Genomic DNA, 26,771 nt, shown 5'->3' with positions numbered 1-26,771 from the left:
GTGTGGTGGCAATATCCGTTGTATGGCCGTGCTGCTAAATCAAGGCGAACAGATATTAAAACGAGTGTGATGGCAATATCTGTTGTCAGGCCGTGCTGCTAAATCAAGTCGAACTAATATTAAAACGAGTATTATGTCAATATCCGTTGTCAGGCCGTGCTGCTAAATCAAGACGAACTGATATTAAAACGAGTGTGATGGCAATATCCGCTGTCAGGCCGTGCTGCTAAATCAAGACGAACTGATATTGAAACGAGTGTGATGGCAATATCCGCTGTCAGGCCGTGCTGCTAAATCAAGGCGAACTGATATTAAAACGAGTGTGATGGCAATATCCGCTGTCAGGCCGTGCTGCTAAATCAAGACGAACAGATATTAAAACGAGTGTTGAGGCAATATCCGTTGTTAGGCCGTGCTGCTATATCAAGGCGAACTGATATTAAAACGAGTGTGATGGCAATATCCGCTGTCAGGCCGTGCTGCTAAATCAAGGCGAACTGATATTAAGACGAGTGTGATGGCAATATCCGCTGTCAGGCCGTGCTGCTCAATCAAGACGAACAGATATTAAAACGAGTGTGATGGCAATATCCGTTGTTAGGCCGTGCTGCTAAATCAAGGCGAACTGATATTAAAACGAGTGTTATGGCAATATCTGTTGTCAGGTCGTGCTGCTATATCAAGGCGAACTGATATTAAAACGAGTGTGATGGCAATATCCGCTGTCAGGCCGTGCTGCTAAATCAAGGCGAACTGATATTAAAACGAGTGTTATGGCAATATCTGTTGTCAGGTCGTGCTGCTAAATCAAGACGAACAGATATTAAAACGAGTGTGATGGCAATATCCGTTGTTAGGCCGTGCTGCTAAATCAAGGCGAACTGATATTAAAACGAGTGTTATGGCAATATCTGTTGTCAGGCCGTGCTGCTATATCAAGGCGAACTGATATTAAAACGAGTGTGATGGCAATATCCGCTGTCAGGCCGTGCTGCTAAATCAAGGCGAACTGATATTAAGACGAGTGTGATGGCAATATCCGCTGTCAGGCCGTGCTGCTAAATCAAGACGAACAGATATTAAAACGAGTGTGATGGCAATATCCGTTGTTAGGCCGTGCTGCTAAATCAAGGCGAACTGATATTAAAACGAGTGTTATGGCAATATCTGTTGTCAGGTCGTGCTGCTATATCAAGGCGAACTGATATTAAGACGAGTGTTATGGCAATATCCGTTGTCAGGTCGTGGTGCTAAATCAAGTCGAACTGATATTAAAACGAGTGCTATGGCAATATCCGTTGTCAGGCCGTGCTGCTAAATCAAGGCGAACTGATATTAAAACGAGTGTTATGGCAATATCTGTTGTCAGGACGTGCTGCTAAATCAAGGCGTACTGATATTAAAACGAGTGTTATGGCAATATTTGTTGTCAGACCGTGCTGCTAAATCAAGGCGAACAGATATTAAAACGAGTGTTATGGCAATACCTGTTGTCAGGCCGTGCTGCTATATAAAGGCGAACTGATATTAAAACGGGTGTTATGGCAATATCCGTTGTAAGGCCGTGCTGCTAAATCAAGTCGATCTGATATTAAAACGAGTGTTATGGCAATATCCGTTGTCAGGCCGTGCTGCTAAATCAAGGAAAACAGATATTAAAACGAGTGTTATGGCAATATCTGTTGTCAGGCCGTGCTGTTATATAAAGGCGAACTGATATTAAAACGGGTGTTATGGCAATATCCGTTGTAAGGCCGTGCTGCTAAATCAAGGCGAACTGATATTAAAACGAGTGTTATGGCAATATCCGTTGTCAGGTCGTGCTGCTAAATCAAGACGAACTGATATTGAAACGAGTGTTATGGCAATATCCGTTGTCAGGCCGTGCTGCTAAATCAAGTCGAACTGATATTAAAACGAGTGTGATGGCAATATCCGCTGTCATGCCATGCTGCTAAATCAAGGCGAACAGATATTAAAACGAGTGTTTAGGCAATATCCGTTGTCAGGTCGTGATGCTAAATCAAGGCGATCTGATATTAAAACGAGTGTTATGGCAATATCTGTTGTCAGGCCGTGCTGCTAAATCAAGGCGAACAGAAATTGAAACGAGTGTTTAGGCAATATCCGTTGTAAGGCCGTGCTGCTTAATCAAGGCAAACTGATATTAAAACGAGTGTTATGGCAATATCCGTTGTCAGGCCGTGGTGCTAAATCAAGGCGAACTGATATTAAAACGAGTGTTCTGGCAATATCCGTTGTCAGGTCGTGGTGCTAAATCAAGGCGAACTGATATTTTATGGCAATATCCGTTGTCAGGCCGTGCTGCTATACCGAGGCAAACTGATATTAAAACGAGTTTTATGGCAATATCCGTTGTCAGGCCGTGATGCTTAATCAAGCCGAATTGATATCAAAACGAGTGTTATGGCAATATCCGTTGTCAGGTCGTGCTGCTATATCAAGGCGAACTGATATTAAAACGAGTGTTATGGCAATATCCGTTGTCAGGCCGTGTTGCTTAATCAAGTCGAATTGATATCAAAATGAGGGTTATGGCAATATCCGTTGTCAGGTCGTGATGCTTAATCAAGTCGAACTTGTATTAAAATGAGTGTTATAGCAATATTCGTTGTCAGGTCGTGATGCTAAATCAAGACGAACTGATATCAAAACGAGTATTATGGCAATATCCGTTGTCAGGTCGTGATGCTAAATCAAGAAGAACTGATATGAAAAAGAGTGTTATGGCAATATCCGTTGTCAGGTCGTGATGCTCAATCAAGTCGAACTGATATTGAAACGAGTGTTATGGCAATATCCGTTGTCAGGCCGTGTTGCTATATCAAGTCGAATTGATATCAAAATGAGGGTTATGGCAATATCCGTTGTCAGGTCGTGATGCTTAATCAAGTCAAACTGGTATTATAATGAGTGTTATGGCAATATTCGTTGTCAGGTCGTGATGCTAAATCAAGACGAACTGATATCAAAACGAGTATTATGGCAATATCCGTTGTCAGGTCGTGATGCTAAATCAAGAAGAACTGATATGAAAAAGAGTGTTATGGCAATATCCGCTGTCAGGTCGTGATGCTAAATCAATGCGAACTGATATTGAAACGAGTGTTATGGCAATATCCGTTGTCAGGCCGTGCTGCTTAATCAAGTCGAACTGATATTAAAACGAGTGTTATGGCAATATCCGTTGTCAGGTCGTGATGCTCAATCAAGTCGAACTGATATTGAAACGAGTGTTATGGCAATATCCGTTGTGAGGTCGTGATGCTTAATGAAGTCGAACTGATATTGAAACGAGTGTTATGGCAATATCCTTTGTCAGGTCGTGATGCTAAATCAAGACGAACTGATATTAAGACGAATGTTATGGCAATATCCGTTGTCAGGTCGTTATGCTAAATCAAGAGGAACTGATATTAAAACGAGTGTTATGGCAATATCCGTTGTCAGGTCGTGATGCTGAATCAATGCGAACTGATATTGAAACGAGCGTTATGGCAATATCCGTTGTCAGGCCGTGCTGCTATATCAAGTCGAACTGATATTAAAACGAGTGTTATGGCATTATCCGTTGTCAGGTCGTGATGCTAAATCAAGTCAAACTGATATTAAAGCGAATGTTATGGTAATATCCGTTGTCAGGCCGTGCTGCTATATCAAGTTGAACTGATATTGAAACGAGTGTTATGGCAATATCCGTTGTCATGTCGTGATGCTAAATCAAGTCTAACTGATAATAAAACGAGTGTTATGGCAATATCCGTTGTCAGGCCGAGTTGCTTAATCAAGTCGAATTGATATCAAAACGAGTGTTTAGGCAATATCCGTTGTCAGGTTATGATGCTTAATCAAGTCGAACTGATATTAAAACGAGTGTTATGGCAATATCCGTTGTCAGGTCGTGATGCTAAATCATGACGAACTGATATCAAAACGAGTGCTATGGTAATATTCGTTGTCAGGTCGTGATGCTAAATCAATGCGAACTGATATTGAAACGAGTGTTATGGCAATATCCGTTGTCAGGCCGTGCTGCTATATCAAGTCGAACTGATATTAAAACGAGTGTTATGGCAATATCCGTTGTCAGGGCGTGATGCTAAATCAAGTCGAACTGATATTGAAACGAGTGTTATGGTAATATCCGTTGTCAGGCCGTGCTGCTATATCAAGTCGAACAGATATTGAAACGAGTGTTATGGCAATATCCGTTGTCAGGTTGTGATGCTTAATCAAGACGAACTGATATTAAAACGAGTTTTTAAGCAATATCCGTTGTCAGACCGGGATGCATAATCAAGGCGAATTGATATTGAAACTATTGTTATGGCATTTTCATTGTTTTCATTTTAGACGCGTTGCTTGAATTTCACATTTCCTATGATAAGATGAATAAATAAAATGGTTAGAGGTTAAAGTATACGTAGATCCAAATTTTTATTTCAGTTAGTGTTATGAAATCATTTCAATATTAACGATAGTAACTGTGCTTACCAGATTTGGACTGAGTGAATCATCGCTTTGTGCTAGTAACCCCGCCATTAACCGTGGTGCTCTTTGCTGTGTGCTAAACACGACCTCTAACTTTTGGAAATTGAGCATATGTGGAATAAAAACGTCAGAGAAAGCAAGTCCGTTTAAGGAGAGTTGGTTGAGTTGTTCGAGATGTCGAATATCAAGTTCAAAATTGGAATCATTTGGCAGAGTGTTGTACCATGTTACGTCTAGATCTTCAATGTGTTGGAGTTTGGAGAAAATTTCCTGGGCTTTAGGCTCCCAACCAATCCATTCTATTTTGAGTGTTTTCAAACATGTTACATCTGAGGACAGAATTGAAGTTACCAGTTTATTTGCTGGTCCACGACAGCACAACCGTATTTTGCATTCTATTAATCCATTCCAGTTCAGTTTGTTGATATCTTCATATGGAACATTATTTAAGGCAACAACTTTTAGATTATTGCAAATCTCTAAATCTAAAACTCTTGAATCATTCTTGTCCTGCAACAACGAGGAAAGGTCGCTTTCCTCTTCTATATATAATGAAACAAGAGTGGGTTTTCTTTTATCCAAGCAATTTTCCAACAATGACTTGTGTTTATAAGGACGATTCTCGAGGACGACATGCTGCAGGTGGATCTCCACTCCGGTGTGCTCGTTTTTCTCCGCTTCTTTATAGCCTTGTTGTATCATATCCTGAAAATACATTGCTTCGTACTTTGAAAACCCGGTTCTTTCTATGCAGTAAGTAAATAGTTCATTCAATGACTTCGAAAACATTTCAGCAGCAGTTGTATTCATGCCGCATATAAACAGGAACATCTGACGCATGCTTAACACACCTTCTCTCCTGTTATGTCTATACACTTCCTGAATGTGTTGACAATGCTTGATCAGATCTGATCTGCTGCTTTTTGTCAAATACAATGCTGACAAGTATTCTTGAAGCGTTTTGTGCAAAAATTGGTAAGACGCAAATCTTTCACCTAGTTTACTACTACAGGACATGATGCCAGATTCAAGAGACAATCGTTGGTACTTTTTCTCTAACTGATCCTTTGCAATGCCGAAAACAATGGAATCATCCTCATTTGCTGAAAACAGTTTATTGAAAGCTAATTTACTCAAAGAATCAAGAAATTCCTCTGGAATATCGTTTTCCTCTATATTGTGCTTGTCGTTCATTTCACTCCACCTTTCCTCTATTATTTTCTCGTAAACTTCAGTCAGAGACATGTTTGCCTTTAGCTTGTCTCTGTACCAGAGCCAAACAATTTGAACAAGCACGATTGGAACACCGCTGAAATGCCACAGACCTTTAACTTTTAGCTCTTCAACGCAGGTATTTGGACGTTTTTTTTCTTGATATTTCTCGAACTCCTCAAGTACTCTCCGAACAAGTTCCTCAGGTGACTGAATGCCCTCTAACTGCACATGGTTGCCGAGTTGTGAGAGGTTCACTTTCAGCTCCGCTAGTTTGTATGGTCGTGTTGTTATTAATGTTGTACAGTTCACCCAACTTGTTTCAACATGAGGAATTCGTTCATCATTGGTACATTTGCTACAATGTGTCCACTCGTCTAAGCCATCAAGCAGCAGAAGGCAACATTCTGATTTCAAAATCTCTGTTAACAATTCTCTTGACATTGGATCATCTGAATGAATCCGTTCAATCAAACAGAGTAATATCATATCTTTGATTTTGCATTGATCAGCAGCCTCCCGTAGCCTTATGTAGAATAAGAACCCAAATTGACTTAAGATGTTGTCTGTTTTTGTCTTCTCATTTCCATCTTTGTGCAGTTCGCACCAGCCATGGACAAATTTTTTACAGAGCGAGGACTTGCCCTTGCCCGGTTCGCCCACCACGAATACTGTTTTAGCCACCGTGCCATTTTCGTTCAGAAACATATCATTTATTTCTGATATCTCTTTATCTTTTACTTTACCATCTTTGTCTTTCCTGTTCTTCAATATAAGTGTGGGCTTTTCATAAATGTCTTCTACGGCTGCATCGATGTTCAATCGAACGTTCATTGTGAGAGACTTTGTCTGGTAATAATTTAGCAACTGTTGGTGTAAATCTGGAAAATGATTATATTTCGTGTAAGATACTTCAAAATAAGAAATGAGAAATAGCACTCACGATGTTTATGGTACTCGAAGCTGTTAGAATGTAATAAAAGACAAATGTTTACCCTTGTTATTATTGTTACATGTCTATTTGTATAATGAATAATTTGATAATTTGATATATAATAAGAACAAGTACTTGCATTGGTATAACATTAATTATGTGGGATTATGAATAACACAACGCGTGATTTAATTAATTAACATTGCCCAGTAAACAAGACCTGTAACATCTTTGTTAATAGTAACAAGGTAGTCATCGATTAGGAAAGAGATAAATGTCCCTGATTGGGGATATTATATGGACACTATTAGTATATTGTCTAATAACTGATACAAATTAAAAAGTTGTATTTCATTAGAATCAAACATATTTCAACAAAAGACTTCTAATTGTGCTCTACAAGTCTGTGTGAAGATTGATTGAAGTAAAACATGACGAAATCACAAATTTTATGCACAACTACATTCCCATACTGTTGTACATTTCGGTAAGGTGGAACGCGACTATGAATTTTTTTGAGTTACTGTCTGAAAATTGGTATACGAATAGAAGAGCATAAACGGCGTCGTGTTTCGCTGAAAAAAGTGCGCATTTCTTTAATTATTGAAAAAACTGCTCGTTTAATTTTTGATTTTTTTAAATACATGTATTCATTTTTTTTTATTACAAATCGCCTGATATCAAGAAAAGGGTACCTCACCGACTTCGTTTTTGCGCAGTATCAAATAATCTAACCCCTATACCTGTTCTTTTTCATTACGTATTGTTATAAAACGTTTAACATGACGTTAATCGAACTATTATTTACGCTAATAAGAGCTTAGTTTTGAATAACATATTAGTGATCAATAACATATAACAGTTGTTGTTAATTTTAGTTAAATTAATAATTCGACATTGTTTTCTCTGTTGAATTTCGACTAGTTAACATTATTAAATCATTAAAGCACTGACTATATATGAACTATAGTTAAAGTGACATGCTTATCCAAAATCCATGCATAAACATGTATAACAAGTTCAATTTTGTCTAATAAAACTTTAACTTTTTACTTAATTATGCATTTATGGAAAATATTAAATACTGGTTACCAGATTTTGACCGCGTGTTTAATAACAGAATGCGCAAAAACATTAAATCATTGGTGAATGCTAAAATATTTAATGTGGTCTACTCTAATCTCATAATGTAAATCTCAAATCAACTCGGTATTTCTCATAAGAACCTTTGTTTTCGACAAGATTTCTGCATCCAAGCGTCAGATCAAATACGACCTTACTATCATGGAAGTCAAATAGACTTATTTCATTTGCATGTAGAATATAAGCTTTTTATTTATACTTATACATGTATATAGCTATATCCTACCTAAATAAATATTTTGACACCAATATGCTATAATTTTAGACTGTACTATTATTGTATATAATGTTATTTTTGTACTATGTCTATCAAATTTGGATATATTATGAATATGTCCAGCCATGGGGAAAATTAAGATATTGAGTTGTGTTCAGATCGGAGAGTAAGTGTGCATCTTTAAATAGTTACTAAAAGCTCATTTTGTTAAGGGTTGTTATTGCTTACATACAAACTCACGCACAAAACGAACAATAAAGTCACGTACGCAAGCACGCGTAAAAACGCACCATCCCACACTCAAGCACGCGCGCACACGCATGCATATATGCGCACGCGCTCGCGCTCTCGCACACACACAAACACGCACGCACGCACGCACGCACGCTCGCTCGCTCGCTCGCTCGCTCGCTCGCTCGCTCACTCACTCACTCACTCACTCACTCACTCACTCACTCACTCACTCACTCACTCACTCACTCACTCACTCACTCACTCACTCACTCACTCACTCACTCACTCACTCACTCACTCACTCACTCACTCACTCACTCACTCACTCACTCACTCACTCACGCACGCACGCACGCACGCACACACACACACACACACACACACACACACACGCACGCGCGCTGCGTGCACACACATACACACACACATACACAAACGATCATACGCACGCCCATACACACGCACGCGCACACGCACATCCCACGCTCCCACACACATGTTCGCTCTCACACGCAGGCATGTATGCACACACGCTCGCACGCACGCGTACACAAACTTAGATTCAAAACACTGAGCTCTATAGTCGCGTATTTTATATCTCCGATAGTGACATACAGAAGAAAACTTGGATGATTTTATGTAGGGGTGGGGGTGGGGGCTGCAACCCTCTACTTCCGGGATCCGTTTGTGCTTATTACAATGCAGATTTCTGTCGATTACCATTTTTTTGGTTTGTTAGTTATATTTTGTGTATAAAATGATTATCACACACTGGATTTACTATGCTTTTGCTTAGTTAAGAGCCTTATAACTGCAGATCTTTACTGATACTTATTAAAGAAATTGGTAACTAATAAAGTAGTAGAACCGTTTATTGTTGTGTTATAGATGTAGATGTATATATAAAAAAACAGAGCACTAATCAGCATAGTCACAGCTCATAGCATAGTAACTGGAACGATTATTGATGTGTATTATCAAAATATTATAATTCGGCAAATGAGATTGCTTAATAATTAAGAAAGCCTCTCATTAAAATAGCCACCAGATTTAAGTCATTGATTTATAAAGCTGGTTATTCAGCGCCCGTCTTGTGTGGAATTAGATATTCTTTACAACAACAATAACAAATATCCCTAACATAAAACTGATCAGACACTCTTAGATTTTTAATCTTTCCATTTAATAAACAAAAATAATTCGATTAACGTCATGCTAACGTTTAAATACACTACGTATTGAAAAGGAAACAGGTATAGGGGTTAGATGTTTTGATACTGCGCAAAAAACGAAGTCGGTGAGGTACGCTTTTCTTGATATCAGGCGATTTGTAATAAAACATTGAATACATGTATTTAAAAAAATCAAAAATTAAACGAGTAGTTTTTTCAAGAATTAAAGAAAGGCACACTTTTTTCAGCGAAACACGACGCCGTTTTTCCCGCGAAAAATGACGTTAAAGACGAATTTAGAAATAATAACGTTCAACAAGAGGAAGAAAAATATTTGAGCGTGAACGTTTTCACAAGACGTACTTGACGTTGAAATTTCATAGCTGTAAACGAAGAAATGGTGAAACTCTCGGTTATTGTAGCTGGAACGCAAAGATATGAGAGACGTCTCAAAATTGACGTCAGTGGCATATTTTGAAGACTCGTAGATTCAAAACTGTTCCGAATATTGAAAATGTAAAAACAGTCCCTAACTGGGCATATGCTCTTCTATTCGTTTACCAATTTTCAGACAGATACTCGAAAAAACAAATCATAGTCGCGTTCCACCTTAAATTGCGTAAGTTACATCTAAGCAAATAAGAGTAATAAATGGGGACCAAAGGACAGTGCGACTCTTATATATCTCCCTTTGGGCGCCATAAAATTAAAATGCTCACTTGTCTTTTTAACCATGCAAATATATGTGAATTTTAAGATAAATGTACAGCGAAGCTTAATAAAAAAACGCACCGCTCAAAAACATGATAAATATGTTTCTTGGAATAAAAATAAAATCTCATCAACTGTCATAGTAACCAACACATAAATAGCACATGGGCATATCATGCAGGCTGATCTTTTACAATAACAGTTTCGTGTTGGAAATGATTAATCAGTTTAATAATTATTAATATGTCCGCGTTAGAACGACTTTTCAATCTTGTCTGACGTTTACAGTATGTATCTGGCATACTGATGACGTCATTATCACATGAGCCATTACATTACGGTGCTTACGGTGTTTTGCTATCGGTTTAAATCGGCAATGAACGTCCCCATTTCCTCCAATTTGGCCACATTGGAATGATTGCCGATTTACCTTTACTGTGACCTTGATCTTAAGTTAATGGTATGAATTGTAAAACGAGTAATGGCATGCGTCAAATATTGATGATTTACTACTGACGTCTAGTTTGGAAGGATGGTAATAATGACTGTGTAAGATATATACTATCGGACAAATTTTGCATTTTAAAACCTAAGATGAAGATGGAATACGCTGTACATTCTATTTTTATTTCAATTAGCTATAGTTTGTAAAATACTTCTGTTTCACGTATTGGTACTTCAACATGTATGTTAATATATGGAATTTAGCGAATGTGTCATATAATAAAAGGAATATTATAATTAGACGTTTTTCTTGAAACCGGTATTACGTCTCGCTCGGTGTTCAATCAATAATATCTTGTTCACACCGAACCTCAACGTCCTATTTGATTTTAGAAAAACGTCCTTTTGTAATATTCTTACGAAATTGATGTTGTAGTTATATCAATGTAACAAATGGTGAAGCAAATATTTTTCTTCTTATTTAGGCAAAATGTTTTTTTTCTAAACCAAAAGAATATATGTTATATAGACCATAACCATACGGTTTAACCATTGAAGATAAAATTTTATCACAAACCTGAGCACGTTTCGAATATACAACCATCACGTATATTCTAGTATTACACCGGTCTAGTTAAACTTGTCATTGACGTAACTTTGAACGAATAATTAGGCGTCAGGTCAAGGTTTGTTTCGAAAAAGAAGAAGAATAAAATCTTGATTACCGCGACTTTGTATCCACTGATTATTTTCCAATGAACATTATCCTTAGTTAAGTCCTTTCCTTAAATAATGGATTTGACTGCTGAAAATACGTACGTATCATCTGTAACATTTGTATTCATTAACCTTATATGCTTATAAATGATAGTTTGTTTATTGTTGAACGTGAATCTATGGGAATTATAAGCTTTTATATATTGTGCTTTGTTCATGTGAGGAAATGGTCTGTGCATTCTGATCTTGTTCCCTGACACCCAACTTCATGTATTAAGCTGAATTTAGAAAGTATGCGTATGATTTAAAATCTCGGTTATGCTTTCAAGCTTGGACAATATATAATAATGGCAAGCATAATCATTTCTAAATGTACACTGTAACATCTGTATTTGAGCAACTGTTATACTTGAAACTTTTTCAATTATATATGCATAACTAACTATGCCTCATGCAATGACATATATTTATGTTTTTCATGTATTATACATCTATTAATTAAACGTAGAAACACAACCGTATAAACACCATTGACTACGGATGTATCAAATACGCCATCTAATTAAAACAAATGGCAGATGGTGAAAATGTTGCTTTCAAAACTATTTGTACTCGTTACTGAAAATGATTTCTTAATCTTATCTGTTAAGCTGTTACTTAGAACAATGTTTCGTAACAATAGTTCAAACGTGCATTTTGAACATACATGCTATAATGCCCTTCGATTGCTTTAAACATTGTTCAGAGACTGCTATTTTGAAGAGTCTTACCTGACTTTGCTTTTGTTAATTTGGCCTCCCTTTGTTCTCCTCTTTCGTTCATCAGCTTTTGTTGTTCACATCCAATAAATTCGCTCATTTCGTGTTTTGCCCTCTCAGATGTTTTCTTTATATCGTTAATGACACTCGCACCTTGTTCCTCTATACTGGACATTAACATAACGCTGAGTTTCTCAATGTCACCCTTTATCTCACTTGCGCGATCGCTGTATTTGCCTTCTTTAGCAGAAGCAAGTTCAGTTATTTCTTGAACGCCTCTGATAGTAGTATCTTCAATAATATATTTCAGCAATTCCGAGTTGGGATCTATAGATTTGGTCTTCAACTGAAAGTTAAATGAAAAAAATATAACATTACTGTAACAAATGTAGACCTTGATTTGATTATTGTTGCACCAATCTCTTGTTCTACCTCACATGTCACATGAACCAAAAATATATTAAGTTTTGGATATTCGTACTAAAGACGTGTTGATTAAACTTGATATGTACATTGTCGAGTTGCAACGATAGGTAAATAATACGTTTTTTTGTTGTTCTAAAATGGAGACTTTTTTCTACATTTTTAACAAATGTAAATTGGACGTAAGAATATGTATTATCCTGTAGCATGCATATGATACCGATGTGTGGAGGTTTTTGCAATTGTTACTAGCAACATGGGGAATCACCATGTAACAAAAGTCAGGACGTTTTTCCGCCCTCTGTAGCACATGTTACATGAACGTAACAAGGGTATCACATGGTGTAACACACTGAATCACGCACATGATTACGACTTATTGACGTTTTTGCAATTGTTACACCAATCGGGACGTATGTATGTCTACTGTAACACATGTGACAAAGTGTAACATCCTATACAATTAGTATGATTCCGATTTTGTGAATGTTTTGTTGTTATTCTTACACATAGGAAGCGATGTAACAGAGTGAAACAACGTAAATCTGAAAAAGCAAAACATTTTTAAAAAAATGTGGAATATCGGGTTTCGTGGTGACATTTGTTACCGCGCACATTTTCAAAGTTCCAATGAGAATAAGTATGGTTTTTTTTTATAAATGGATTATTTCTCTGTGAAATAGCTGGTTACGCAATAACATTCGAAACGTCAGTTATATTGAGTAAAAAGACCTATATAGAAATTGAATTTTCAAGCCGGCATCTGATCAGAGTTATATGGTTACATTAGTAACAATGAGATACAAGTCTGTTTTCTGGCCGGCATCTGGTCAGTTATGTGATTACTGGTTACATAAGATAAAGGTGTGTTTTCTGGCCGGCATTTGATCAGAGTTATGTGGTTAGTTGTTACATAATTTACAGTAAGTTACCAATGTGTTTTAAGGCACGAATCTAATCAGATTTATGTGGTTGTATTAGTTACAATGAGTTACAAGTGTGTTTTAGAAACTTTAAAAAACCCCACTAGTTTTCCTCTGTTGAAAGCCTGGTTCCGAGGTAACATTGGCCACATCATTATCAACGGAAAAATATAGTCTACTTTCGGACAGTAATGTTTGGTTATATTAGATGCAATGCGTCGCATGTGTGTTTTCAAATATTTTGGAAAAAGTATTCTTTTTCCTATTTTATACATAAGAAATGTGGTAAAATAGGCTTCATATTGTTAAATTGAGGTATGTTGTCTTGACAATACTAACAATGAAGGAAGTCAAACTTTTATCATTTATGGTGTTAGATATGAAAAAGTTAGACACATGTTTTCAGAAAAACTACAAAACGGCAAAACGTTCTCAGTAATATGAATACTACTTATGTCATACTTTTATTCCAATAAATGGATTAAACACAATATTGAGGGAGTTGTTTCGGTACCATATGTAAAATCTGAACCATATGTAAAACCCTGCATCATTTGCTTTCAGAACCGCCCAAATTGTGAAATATTCTAAACATCAGCCCTTAAACTTTTAATATGTTTCCAACCTTAACATAAATAATGATCTACATGAAATAATCAAAGCGCTTAAGGCGTTGAAAGACTTTCAGCCTGCTATGTTTTTGAGTATTAGTTATGTAATTGTAAAAACAAATTGACATAGTGATTAACATTTTAAACGTAAACGCTTACTCATGAATTCCTTCGCAAAGTATTTTAAATTTTAATGCTGATATTCAATAAGATCAACACCACGTAGTTTCAGTCACTCGAGATATGCATTTAATATGTGGAATACGCCAAAAATTACTTAGGTATGGAGTATTAATCAATTGCATATGAAACCTTATCTGGAACTCTTGTTTCTAAGACAATGCACTTCTACGGATGACCGCTAAAACAAATTCATCAAACAAAATGCTTTGGATATATGAGGTTAATATCCGGGAATATGGTGGAGTGAGTGAGTGAGTGAGTGAGTGAGTGAGTGAGTGAGTGAGTGAGTGAGTGAGTGAGTGAGTGAGTGAGTGAGTGAGTGAGTGAGTGAGTGAGTGAGTGAGTGAGTGAGTGAGTGAGTGAGTGAGTGAGTGAGTGAGTGAGTGAGTGAGTGAGTGAGTGAGTGAGTGAGTGAGTGAGTGAGTGAGTGAGTGAGTGAGTGAGTGAGTGAGTGAGTGAGTGAGTGAGTGAGTGAGTGAGTGAGTGAGTGAGTGAGTGAGTGAGTGAGTGAGTGAGTGAGTGAGTGAGTGAGTGAGTGAGTGAGTGAGTGAGTGAGTGAGTGAGTGAGTGAGTGAGTGAGTGAGTGAGTGAGTGAGTGAGTGAGTGAGTGAGTGAGTGAGTGAGTGAGTGAGTGAGTGAGTGAGTGAGTGAGTGAGTGAGTGAGTGAGTGAGTGAGTGAGTGAGTGAGTGAGTGAGTGAGTGAGTGAGTGAGTGAGTGAGTGAGTGAGTGAGTGAGTGAGTGAGTGAGTGAGTGAGTGAGTGAGTGAGTGAGTGAGTGAGTGAGTGAGTGAGTGAGTGAGTGAGTGAGTGAGTGAGTGAGTGAGTGAGTGATTGAGTGAGTGAGTGAGTGAGTGAGTGAGTGAGTGAGTGAGTGAGTGAGTGAGTGAGTGAGTGAGTGAGTGAGTGAGTGAGTGAGTGAGTGAGTGAGTGAGTGAGTGAGTGAGTGATTTGGTGAGTGAGTGATTTGGTGAGTGAGTGATTGGGTGGGTGGGTGTATTTGTTTGGGTGTGTGGGTGGGTGGGTTTGGGTGGGTGGGTTTTGTGGATGGGTGAGTGAGTGAGTGAGTGAGTGAGTGAGTGAGTGAGTGAGTGAGTGAGTGAGTGAGTGAGTGAGTGAGTGAGTGAGTGAGTGAGTGAGTGAGTGAGTGAGTGAGTGAGTGAGTGAGTGAGTGAGTGAGTGAGTGAGTGAGTGAGTGAGTGAGTGAGTGAGTGAGTGAGTGAGTGAGTGAGTGAGTGAGTGAGTGAGTGAGTGAGTGAGTGAGTGAGTGAGTGAGTGAGTGAGTGAGTGAGTGAGTGAGTGAGTGAGTGAGTGAGTGAGTGAGTGAGTGAGTGAGTGAGTGAGTGAGTGAGTGAGTGAGTGAGTGAGTGAGTGAGTGAGTGAGTGAGTGAGTGAGTGAGTGAGTGAGTGAGTGAGTGAGTGAGTGAGTGAGTGAGTGAGTGAGTGAGTGAGTGAGTGAGTGAGTGAGTGAGTGAGTGAGTGAGTGAGTGAGTGAGTGAGTGAGTGAGTGAGTGAGTGAGTGAGTGAGTGAGTGAGTGAGTGAGTGAGTGAGTGAGTGAGTGAGTGAGTGAGTGAGTGAGTGAGTGAGTGAGTGAGCGAGCGAGTGAGCGAGCGAAGTAAGTGAGTGACATGTCACTTTAATTACTCACACAAGAACCATTGCAACCTTGTCAATGGAAAATCGGTTTAACCATACTTGTATTATTATGACACTTTTTCACGGATATAGGATAACGGCGACGACGATAATGATACAATAATTTAGATGATTTCCGTTATTTCATTTCGATTCTTATATTCTAGGTATTAAAAACTGCATTCGTCCGGATAAGAAATAGTTTCGTAGCCAAAGAAACTTTCCTTAGATGCAATAAAGAAATTTACTTATAAAACACTACTTCTTAATAAAACATGAGAACCGAAAACTGAAGAGGGTTGTTTCATGCAAAACCTTTGATAAATATCCACTTCTATTAAAGCTAGTTCTCTGATATAATACTAATAACTTATTAAGTATATTATAATAATCGATCGTGCCTAGTGACCTATAAACGGAAAGGTGATAGCTTCCTGATAACAAATATGTAAGGAACATGATTTAAATTAAGAACATCATGAAAACAGTGTTTGATCATTTGATCTCTAGATCTAGTTAAAATTATGCTCAAATAATATGAGGTAACCAGGCATCAAACAATTCACATAATAATTATTGATTATTGAATATTCAAGTTGTCAAAACATACATATATTGCCTTACAGGTCGAAAAAGCTTTTTAGTACCTAATCAAGATAAAATGGCTAAATCAGTATTAGTAGCATTCGGACTATATGCGGGGGATAAATACAAAACATACGTTTCTTAATATTCCACTGAGGAAATAAATCACTTCTTTTCAATACTTTGTTACACACTACTACTCTTATTATACGTATAACAATTGCATTAACCGCCTCAAATAGGATTGTTTTCTTTCTTCAGGTTGTAACTTCCTATCACATTAGGGGATGTCAATGGGTGTTACATGTCAAACCCGTGAAAACAATCCGCGTTCTAGGATTGTTACAGGTCGTTACGTCCTGATAAGGTTGATACTCCATGAGTTACAGCACATTTATTTTAATTCAAAATCTCATTAAAACTAGTTGCGTGTGTTACGTGTATCAATTACAGTCACAGCCACAAATATGTTATTTCCCAAGATTATTACAAACACTCAAACTGGGATGAAGCATGTCGAAAGTGGCTAAAATTCAGCGGTCTGGGCTTAATACATGGTGTAACACGATATTTGGATGTTATATACGTTACAAGAGCGAAAAAACATGTTCCGATTTTCATCAAAATGAGATGCGAAATAAGATTTTCAAGGATCAGCGCCCCAAGTGGTGGCTTTGTTACACCAACATACGCACCCCGAGATTTGAAAGGGTGCACCAATATCGTGTTCTAAATGTGACATGATTATTATGAACAATGCAATCATAAGACATCTGTCTAGGACAAGATAGAATCAGTATATTTCAGCCAGCTTTTGTATGTCAATCTTATGTCTCCCTTATTATCTGTCCGTAAGTAGGAATCTCTCTCTACCTTGTAAGAAGCCAAAGCTAAATTTAAATATTGTTTTCAAATACTTTTAAAATCATCTTCATCACGTTCTCTAAGCAAGAAACTGATCTTTTGAAATATGTTAATAAAATGAGATGAAAACGCTGTTTGTTCAGAACTACCCGCGTCGTTTTGGACATAAACATACGGTGTTTATTTGCTGTGTATATTTCTAAAAAGAATGTACAAATGAATACATGTTTATTAAAAACGTCTACATATATTTTAAAATTATCCGTATATAAGCCGAGAGTCAAATACTTTACGAATATTTCTAAGGTATTTTTATCGCTATTCACCCGTCTGATCATTTTTTCCTGTCGTCGCCTTTTAATAAATTTACTTCCTCTCCGTCACCATGTTATATTATCGGCCTGTTTTCCTTACTTCTCATGTTGCTATTGTGTCCATCTTTTCATCTTAATAAATATCGCGTTCGCTTTTTCAATCCGGCTATAATATTGAACTTAGTCACAGTCTGTCCGTTTAACTAATATTCTTTCTGTCGATATATTTTCTATCTTATTATCTTATTTCTGTATGTCACATATTATCGTTTATCTGTGTTATTTGATCCATCTGCATACAGTTAGTATCTCTGTTACTCGTCCATCAGTCTGTATTTATTGTTTCTCTCTGTCGCTTATTTCTCCATCTGTCTATCATAATATATATCTCTGTCACTATTTTTCTGATTTCTTAACATACCTATTAAGCTATCTTGCCTGCATGTTTATCATAGTTTCTTATATAACTATGTTGCTATTTTGTCCCCTTAACCACTTTACATGTACAAATATTTCTGGTCATTTTACTCGCGTATCTATCGATTATCTATTAGTCGCTATTTTGTCCGCATATCAACCTATTATCTCCTCGTCAAATTTATAAATTTATATTCCACCTTAATGTGTTTTACTTTACCTCATCTAGCTGGTTGATTGCTTCCAGTATTTCTGGATCTCCCTGGAAATCTGGGTCGTTCAGCAACGCAAGCATGCTGTCTATACACTCAGTGGTGGCCTGGTCTGTCAGAGCCTTTGAACATAAGTCTGGCATATGCCGGATCTTGTTCACGAACTTCCGAGTCTGAAAGTTAAATTTACTTTGAAAAAATATACATTCCATCCTTATGGTTACTGTCCATCGAGCATAAATTCATTTGAACAAACAAAATAAAATTTGGCAATTGATTTTTAATTTTATACCAATGTGAATAGCCAGAACCAAAGCCGTGTATGTTTTATTGTCTTCGGAACCTCATGAAGAAAGAATATCATTACCTCGTCAGATAGTGTTTCCACAGTATGTGTGTATTTCCCGCAGTTATACATAAAGGCTGCAAGTCCGTTGAAGTCAATTTCATCAAATGAAGATTTATCATCATACCCAGCTGACTGCATGAATAACTTGGCGATAGGAAACGAGTCTCGCCATTTGTCAGTAGAAGCGTTTCCCCATGATGGTTTCTTTCTTTTGTGTATGGCTTTAATTTCATTTCGAAGTTTTTCATGATATCGACAAGGTATTTGTTGCCGGTCAGATATACGACCATGGTCTAATGGACAAGTTTGCTCATTCGATGCCTTCTGTAGAATATCAGTGTGCAGATGGCTAGACTTTGTCTTGACAGAAGGGAGGATGACTTTCCTCGTAATGAAAACAGCCCTCCACTGTTTTAACCAGTTTTGGGACTCTGGGTTGGCGAATGTCCTATATGCCGCCATCTTTTAATAGCCTGATAACGATAAGAAATTTGAAAATATTATTAACAGTTTACAGTTTTTAAAAAAAATGATATTATTTTATTTTTGAAAGATACTTTGGTTTCATTCGTTCTTATTTTTCATATTAATTCAAACGTTGGTTCGAAGCTGTTTAATGCACTTATTGACATACAGATATCAAATGTAATGTAAAAACACATAGTAGTTTAAACGTATAGCAGTTTTGCATGAAAATATAACTGGTATTTAAAGAGCTATGGTCATTTGAACATTATGGAGAATGCACTTTAGAGCAGCACCAACATGTAGATATATAACTGGTATTTAAAGAGCTATGGTCATTTGAACATTATGGAGAATGCACTTTAGAGCAGCACCAACATGTAGATATATAACTGGTATTTAAAGAGCTATGGTTATTTGAACATTATGGAGAATACACTTTAGAGCAGCACCAACATGTAGATATATAACTGGTATTTAAAGAGCTATGGTCATTTGAACATTATGGAGAACGCACTTTAGAGCAGCACCAACATGTAGATATATAACTGGTATTTAAAGAGCTATGGCTATTTGAACATTATGGAGAATGCACTTTAGAGCAGCACCAACATGTAGATATATAACTGGTATTTAAAGAGCTATGGCCATTTGAACATTATGGAGAATGCACTTTAGAGCAGCACCAACATGTAGATATATAACTGGTATTTAAAGAGCTATGGCTATTTGAACATTATGGAGAATGCACTTTAGAGCAGCACCAACATGTAGATATATAACCTGTATTTAAAGAGCTATGGCTATTTGAACATTATGGGAAAATGCACTTTAGAGCAGCACGTTCATGGTGCTACATTTGAAATCGCACGTTATACAAAATTCCAGATGGATTCACGGCTAATATTGATCTAATTGATATGAAACTGTACAGATTCACTCAGAAAGGTGCCTAGCTGTGCAAATCCTTTAGACATATAGATCGTACATGTGGATTTTTTTGGCTTTGTTTGCTATTCGTCTTCAAGGTAACGGCGTACATTCAATTTAAACAGCATATATAACAAAATGTTCACTCATTTGTTTAACATGTAATATACTACCGAATCGTCATAGAATCTGATTTAAATAATGGTAAAAAACTCTGAATAATAACTGTTCTTTTTTATTGGCCTCTTGGCCAAAGAAGACATTTGCATTGTGATAAGATGCCTTGAAAAAAATACAATGTTAAATTAAGTTTCAAAATTTCAAGTTTATTCCGGAAATCTTTTTCTAAATTAAACTTCCATAACATGAGACATTTGGAAGACTTTTAACATGCCATTATGACTTTGTCCACATTTTTCATCAGATGAATCGAATATTGTATTATTTTTCAATATTTTTTAAACAATTGTTGTTTAAGAGCGACGCGTAAAAGCCGGGAAATATCATTCTAGTCCGGTTATACTTCTGGGGGATAATTATATGGCAGGATATCCCGAAAAGGAAACAACATGTTTAGCCTTAGAGAGAAGGTTTGGACGGCATGAGCATCTCAAAGCCATGTTGTGACTATCTTGTTTAAATAAAACCGGATAAACGTTGAGCATACAAACTAATACACAATAATACAACTGCAACTGCGAGATTAATTTCGTAAACAGCATTCGTACATATACTTTAAAATGAATAAGCCCTGGTTCTGATGCAATTTACTTAATTGAAGTCTAAGTTTACGGAAAAAACGTGCAATCATTAATTATTAATTGAGTATTCTTTGGCGTCAAGCTTTTTACAGAATTGTGAGATATGCTGAGTAAGCTTGGTCCATGTCATGGATGTTCTAAATAATGTGAGAAAATAAACAAATGAATCATATAGAAATGCCTTGTGGGTTTACAGTCTGAGAGTTATATATCGAAATCATAGTTTAAGAAATTAATGCAGTTTAGTATGAAACATACTGGTAGATAAAGGATCAGAACAACATTAGACGTAAATGTGTAAGCAACTCTTGGGTTACCAACCTTCTCGGCAAAATTACCCTGCTCATAAATGAATGGTCTTTGAGAGGTTATTATATTGTGTGGATGAACAGCGGATGAATCATTTTATATCTCAATGTGTACGAGTTCAACATCCAGTAAGCCCTGGTTTTGCTGACCGTATCAAGGCGGTATCCCCCATATTCGTTAATACCATGTATTAATGCATGTATGGTCTGTCAGTGTTGTTTCGCATAGTGTGTGTCTCTCGTGTAAGTGTTTGTAGAGCTTAATACAGGACATTCGTAGTAAACATTGCACTATTACTAGTATTTGATATATTCTGGCAGTGTGTCGAAGTATTTTCATGGACCTAGTGGATTTCGTTAAAATATTTTAAAAATCAAGATAGAATAGATAAAATGCCGTGGTATTATATAAATCAGATAAGTGAAACAATTCATGAAAGGAATAACATGCTATTTTATTCAAAATAAAATTACTAAAAAAAACACCACCATATATTTCATCAGCTTCAATGTCAAGTTAAAACTGAACTTTTGATATTGAACAAATCATAACGTTTATTCAGATGTTGTTAAGCTTATTAGTAAACGTATGTAAATACTTTCATTAAGATCGTATAACTAATTTACTGACACATATTCAATTATCGACTTTTTAGAACAAGATGGCAAAAATGGCTCGTAACTCGTTTACCGGCTTAAAGTGACTAACGAGTCAGTGAGTGCTAACGAATATGCTGCATGCTGATGAAGTTACTTGTTGATTTTGATAATTGACCATGAGTTATGTCGTTTTAAAGGGAAACCAAGAATATCGCTAGGGAAGGCTATCCAAAAGCTGGTCAGCTGATTGTCAGGGATGTCCATGCTAAATATGGATGTGATTGCAAATGAATCCTACTTTTGCCATGTAGGTCAACGGTTTCTAAAGAAGGTAATGGTTGCTAGTGCAGAAAGCGGTTTATTAGGAAGTAATGTGTTGCTAGGAAAGTTATTGGTGTGGCTAAAGAAGTCATTTGTTGCTAAAAGAGTAAGTGATTGCTACGGAAGTCAGGTTGCTAAGGTTGTCAGTGGCTGCTGAGGAAGTAAGTTTTTGCACAGGTAGTAATTGGTCGCTAATGTAGCCATTGGCTTCCAAGGAAGTAATTAGTTGCTAACGTAGACAATTTTTGTTAAAGATGAAGGTAGTTGCTTATGTAATCATTAGTTGCTAAGGAATTTATTGAATGCTAATGAAGTCATTGGCTGTTAATAATGTCATTGATTGCTAAGGAAGTCAGTTATTGATAAGGTAGTCTTTGGATTTTGATTCTAAATATAAAGGTAATTGCTAAGGTAATCATTGGATGATAAGGACGTATTTGTTTGCAATGAACTAAGTGGTTGCTATGAAAGTTAGAGGCTGCTTATGAATACATTGGTAGCTAATGCAGTCATTGGTTGTTAAGGAAGTCAAGAGTTGTTATGTATGTATGTACTTGCTATGGAAGTTTTTGGTTGCTTGGGAAGTCATTGGTTGCTTAGAAATTCATTGGTTAATTCGACAAGTAACTAATAATCTGATTAGTAAGTCATTGGTTGCTAAGGTAGCCATTAGTTGCCCATGAAGAAATTAGATGCTAACGTAGACATTGGTTGTAATAGAGGATGGTAGCTGCTAATGAAATCATTGGTTGCTCACTTTTGACTCCATGGATATGATTTGAACAATCTTAATAAAACTTGAATAATAAATGAAGCATTATACCAAATATCATGTGCCTAAGCTTTGTGGTCTCAGAGAAGAAGATGTAAAACTGTTTTACTATTTAAGTATATAGAAAACTTGTGATCCTTGGGGCCAAGGAAGTTTTGACCCAATGAACATAATTTGACACACTTGGTAAAAAGACATGTCTATATGACTGCATACGAACTATCAAAGGTATGTGGTTTGCGGATAAAAGAAAAATATTTTCAAATATATTGCTATATAAATATATAGACACCAGGGGCGCGGCCATTTGACCCGTGGGACATATTTTGAACAAGCTTTGTTAAGGGCCACAATGTGAGGCAACACCCCAAATATCAAGGGTATGGATTTTATGGTTTAAGACACAAAGATTTAAAAAGTATATATATTGACGACATGCCAAGGAGGCCGGACATAGGACAATTTTAGCACTTTGTGTTCCAGAAATCCAAAGTTTTGTTTAATATGGTTTGTACTTAAAAACATTCTGCATCATCTGTTAAGGCAACTAATACAATAATGAGGATATGTGATGTTTATAGCTATTTTTCTTCGTTTAAAGGAAAATCATTTTAGAAAAGTTGACGTTATCATGACCAAAAATGGAAATGTCAGAGTCAAATGTTCGATTATATTGTATACATTTTTTTAAATATATTTCGCTGACATAAATAGAGATTTCGAAAAGATATGATGACATGTTATGATATTTTATGACATCAAAACAATAATGCACTCAACATGTTCACTGCTGCTTGTTCAATGAACAACTTCCAGAAATTTTGAGTTTCGTCAACTGTTTCAAATTTTATGAAAATAATACATTATCATTAAATTTCAATAATAACGTATGATAGGGTGTGTAGGTTTCCATATAAAACAATGTATATACGCCATAGCTATATTATCTTAACCTAAATACAAATGCGTCGTAGGTCAAAACATAGTTTCAATTGATCTGTTAAAAATCAAGAAAAACATAGAATTGCTTAATTCTGCTGTTTTCTAATGAAAGCCTTTATTTGCATCAGAGATGAATTTTAGGATAAGATTGTCAGGATTCAGTACATGATGTACATCACACCGGGTGCACTCTACTAACTATTTATGACTCAAGTCAGTGAATGCCCTGAAAGTGTGTACGTACTCATGCGTTATTGAACGCCATGAAGCATTATCTGCGAAACCTCAAATTATGCCTCTTGGGTCAATCGTGGGGGACACTGGTTTAACATTGACTGATGAAAACAATCCCTGTTAAGCTGCAGTATTTAAATTTGGAACAGGTGTATAGTTTGCATATTAAGGTATTCCTTTGGATTACATTTACCGTAGCCTATTGAAAAATTTCCTTTCTTTGTTAGCTACAACAATGCAATTTAGACCATAGGTACAATTATGCAAACACGTTTTTCATCGGATGGCTTTGACATTTCATTGTTCTTATATTTGAATTTAGGTAACGATGTTCGGATCATGTGTCAGTTTTACAAAATAACATCAATAATGTCCGTAGATAACCATTAACATTGATATGTTAACCTACTATCTTACAGGTCGTTTATATGACGATATCAATCCCAGGACGAATTCGTACGTGTGAACGCAAACACTTTAAGGGAATTTATCCTCAAGAGCAAATTGACCCTTGTCTTAAGGTAGGGTACAATTACCACAGAAGGCATGCCAAGAAATACCAGCCAAATTCTCCACTTTTCATTTCTACACGAGAGTTAATTTCAGCTACACATTAACCCCTAATTGACAGATAATCTGACCATTTGATCATGTTATCATGTCTAGGGAGTTGTTGTAGTTTGGGTCAAGATTTGGTAGAATTTGGAAGACGTGAAGAAGTATAAAGTGTTAGACAAAATTACTGAGTACTATTTAGTAAAACTTAATATTAACTTATATAAAAAGATGTTGTTTTTAATGAGTAACATTAAAATGTTTATGACAGCTGTCAATGAAAATGGTATGCTTAAACAACCGTTTAACTTCACTGTTTGTTTACCATTTTAAATGAAACATAGCGCAGTCTACGCCGCATCCGGATCCCTGTTTTCGGTCTTTTACCAGAGTATATTGAGAGTAAATTTCTTAAAACACTTCGACAAACCTTTTCACAAAACCGCCGTCTGGCGGAGCACTATCAAAACATTATTCTGGAAACAGGTTTGTCGAAATGTTTAATGAAACTAATAGCCTTTTAAAAATTCGGTTTTATACTGAGGGTTGTGATTCTATTTGGATCAAAATACATTCTTACGCCGGCCAAATCCTAATAGCCTCTTATTCAACAATACCGTAATCAAGTTGTTAAATTAAACGACACGATCTAAGCTAAAGGTGCTATATCAAAATAGATAGATGTTGCGGAGTTAAGAAATATAGTTAGTACATTTTGTACTTGATGTTTTCAATCTTTAAACATAACTCAAGTGTGTGGTTTAGATTTTTAAATACTCTTGTCAATGAGATAGTTTATAAACAATATCAAGGAATTTATACTTAGCTTAGTTTATCAATAATTATACTGTTTTATTGTTAAGAAAATCACTATTGATTTTTATGTTTTATGTTTGACAAGTGTCGATATAATTAAAATTAGATGAAGCGTTAAACCTAAGAATCATGCACTATAGAAAGTTTGTTCCGAAAAATATCCAAAATCATTGCTTCCCTGCAATTCATGATGGGCGTAATGGCCATTAAATTTCGATGAATTAGCTTTTAGCAGATAACTGATAAAAATTGCATACAAAGTCAGCCCTTTAACCCTTAGCACAAAACCACTGACTGGAATATTCTGTATATATGATGCCAAATCCAGGTATATGCAGGCATACAGGGGTTTCCTTCTTAATCGAAAATTGGATAGGATTTCTTGGCATGTGTTTCATGTAATGTATACATTTGATTTGATCCCGGCAGTATATTGGATTTGGCAGGGTGTTACAGTAAATAATTGACAAATAAAACAAAAGAAATGAGGAAAATTCATACAAATTCAAGAAAAATATTCCTCTACACTTTTTTTTGAAATTTCTCGGCATACTGTTTCTACAAAGGAATATAATGTTTGTAAAAACACTTGATGTCTGATTTAGCAATTTGGTTGAACTTTAGTTATTTTAGTTTTTAGTTGTGACTCATTCTAACGGCCAAATGCATTTAATAAAAACTATCGGCTCTTTTGTAATCTGATACTTTGCGAGTTAACAACTTTAAACACAATATTGATGCTTCTTTCCTTATAATGAAAAACAAACTTGAAGACATGCAATTTAAATGGCTTCTAGTAATTGTTGACGAAATTGAAAATTAGTACCGTGCATGTTATCCTACCAAAAAAAATCAAATAAAAATTAATACGGACATGGTGTCCTGTGGCTCTGGCCTCATATAATTCAATGCCAAGTAAATGATAATATAACATCTTTCTGGCAGAATTGGAAAATGCAACATTAGGAAAATAAATTTCAAAGAATGCGTTACATCCAACTAGAAAGACAAACAGTTGATATAGCTGAAAAGGGAAAATACATCCGAAGGAAATCGGTGAAAAATATCATTGAAACATAGACAGCTATAACAGAAAAATGTAATTTAAAACACGGCTCTAACGAAGTTAAATCCAACGCAAGTGCAATTGAGCGAGAACTAATCCAAAGTATTTTTCAATCTAGGAAAACAACGCTGAAAAATAAACTATCGATTCGTTTAAAAACAGATTCAGGTAACTTTAGGTTTGGGACAGAGCAAACTTTATTCTTTTAAATTACTTCTCATCTCGGAAGGCATATACGAAATAAAAGATTCGTTTCAGTGTAAGATCGTAATTTAAGTGAGGTCCAAGAGTATATTTCACGAATTTAAAAAGCTAGAACGTGTTTCTATAAGTCCACTGAGTGCCTGAAACCCAATTAGCGTAAAATTCAAATTGTCTCTTGAAGACACAATAGGTCCCCAGCAGCCTTTCTAATCCCTATGGTGGTTTCAGT

General features: G+C 36.2%; 1 protein-coding gene across 3 annotated transcripts in view; it reads right to left on the bottom strand.

Moving 5' to 3' along the window:
* The window catches only part of LOC128222913 (uncharacterized), a 73,330-nt gene that overhangs the window by 38,979 nt on the left and 7,580 nt on the right, over positions 1 to 26,771 (bottom strand). For all 3 annotated transcript variants that reach the window (XM_052932087.1, XM_052932088.1, XM_052932089.1), the window contains exons 2-5: positions 18,587 to 19,041; positions 18,228 to 18,392; positions 12,067 to 12,400; positions 4,516 to 6,605 (exon numbers count right to left, since the gene is read on the bottom strand). In XM_052932087.1, the coding sequence (XP_052788047.1) occupies positions 4,516 to 6,605; positions 12,067 to 12,400; positions 18,228 to 18,392; positions 18,587 to 19,030 (3,033 nt within the window). In that variant the 5' untranslated portion in view covers positions 19,031 to 19,041. The remainder of the gene's footprint in view (positions 1 to 4,515; positions 6,606 to 12,066; positions 12,401 to 18,227; positions 18,393 to 18,586; positions 19,042 to 26,771) is intronic.

Source organism: Mya arenaria, chromosome 17 (genome assembly GCF_026914265.1).
Source record: "Mya arenaria isolate MELC-2E11 chromosome 17, ASM2691426v1".
NCBI classification, from domain to species: Eukaryota; Metazoa; Mollusca; class Bivalvia; order Myida; family Myidae; genus Mya; species Mya arenaria.
This window is presented reverse-complemented; position numbering and strand designations above follow the sequence as displayed.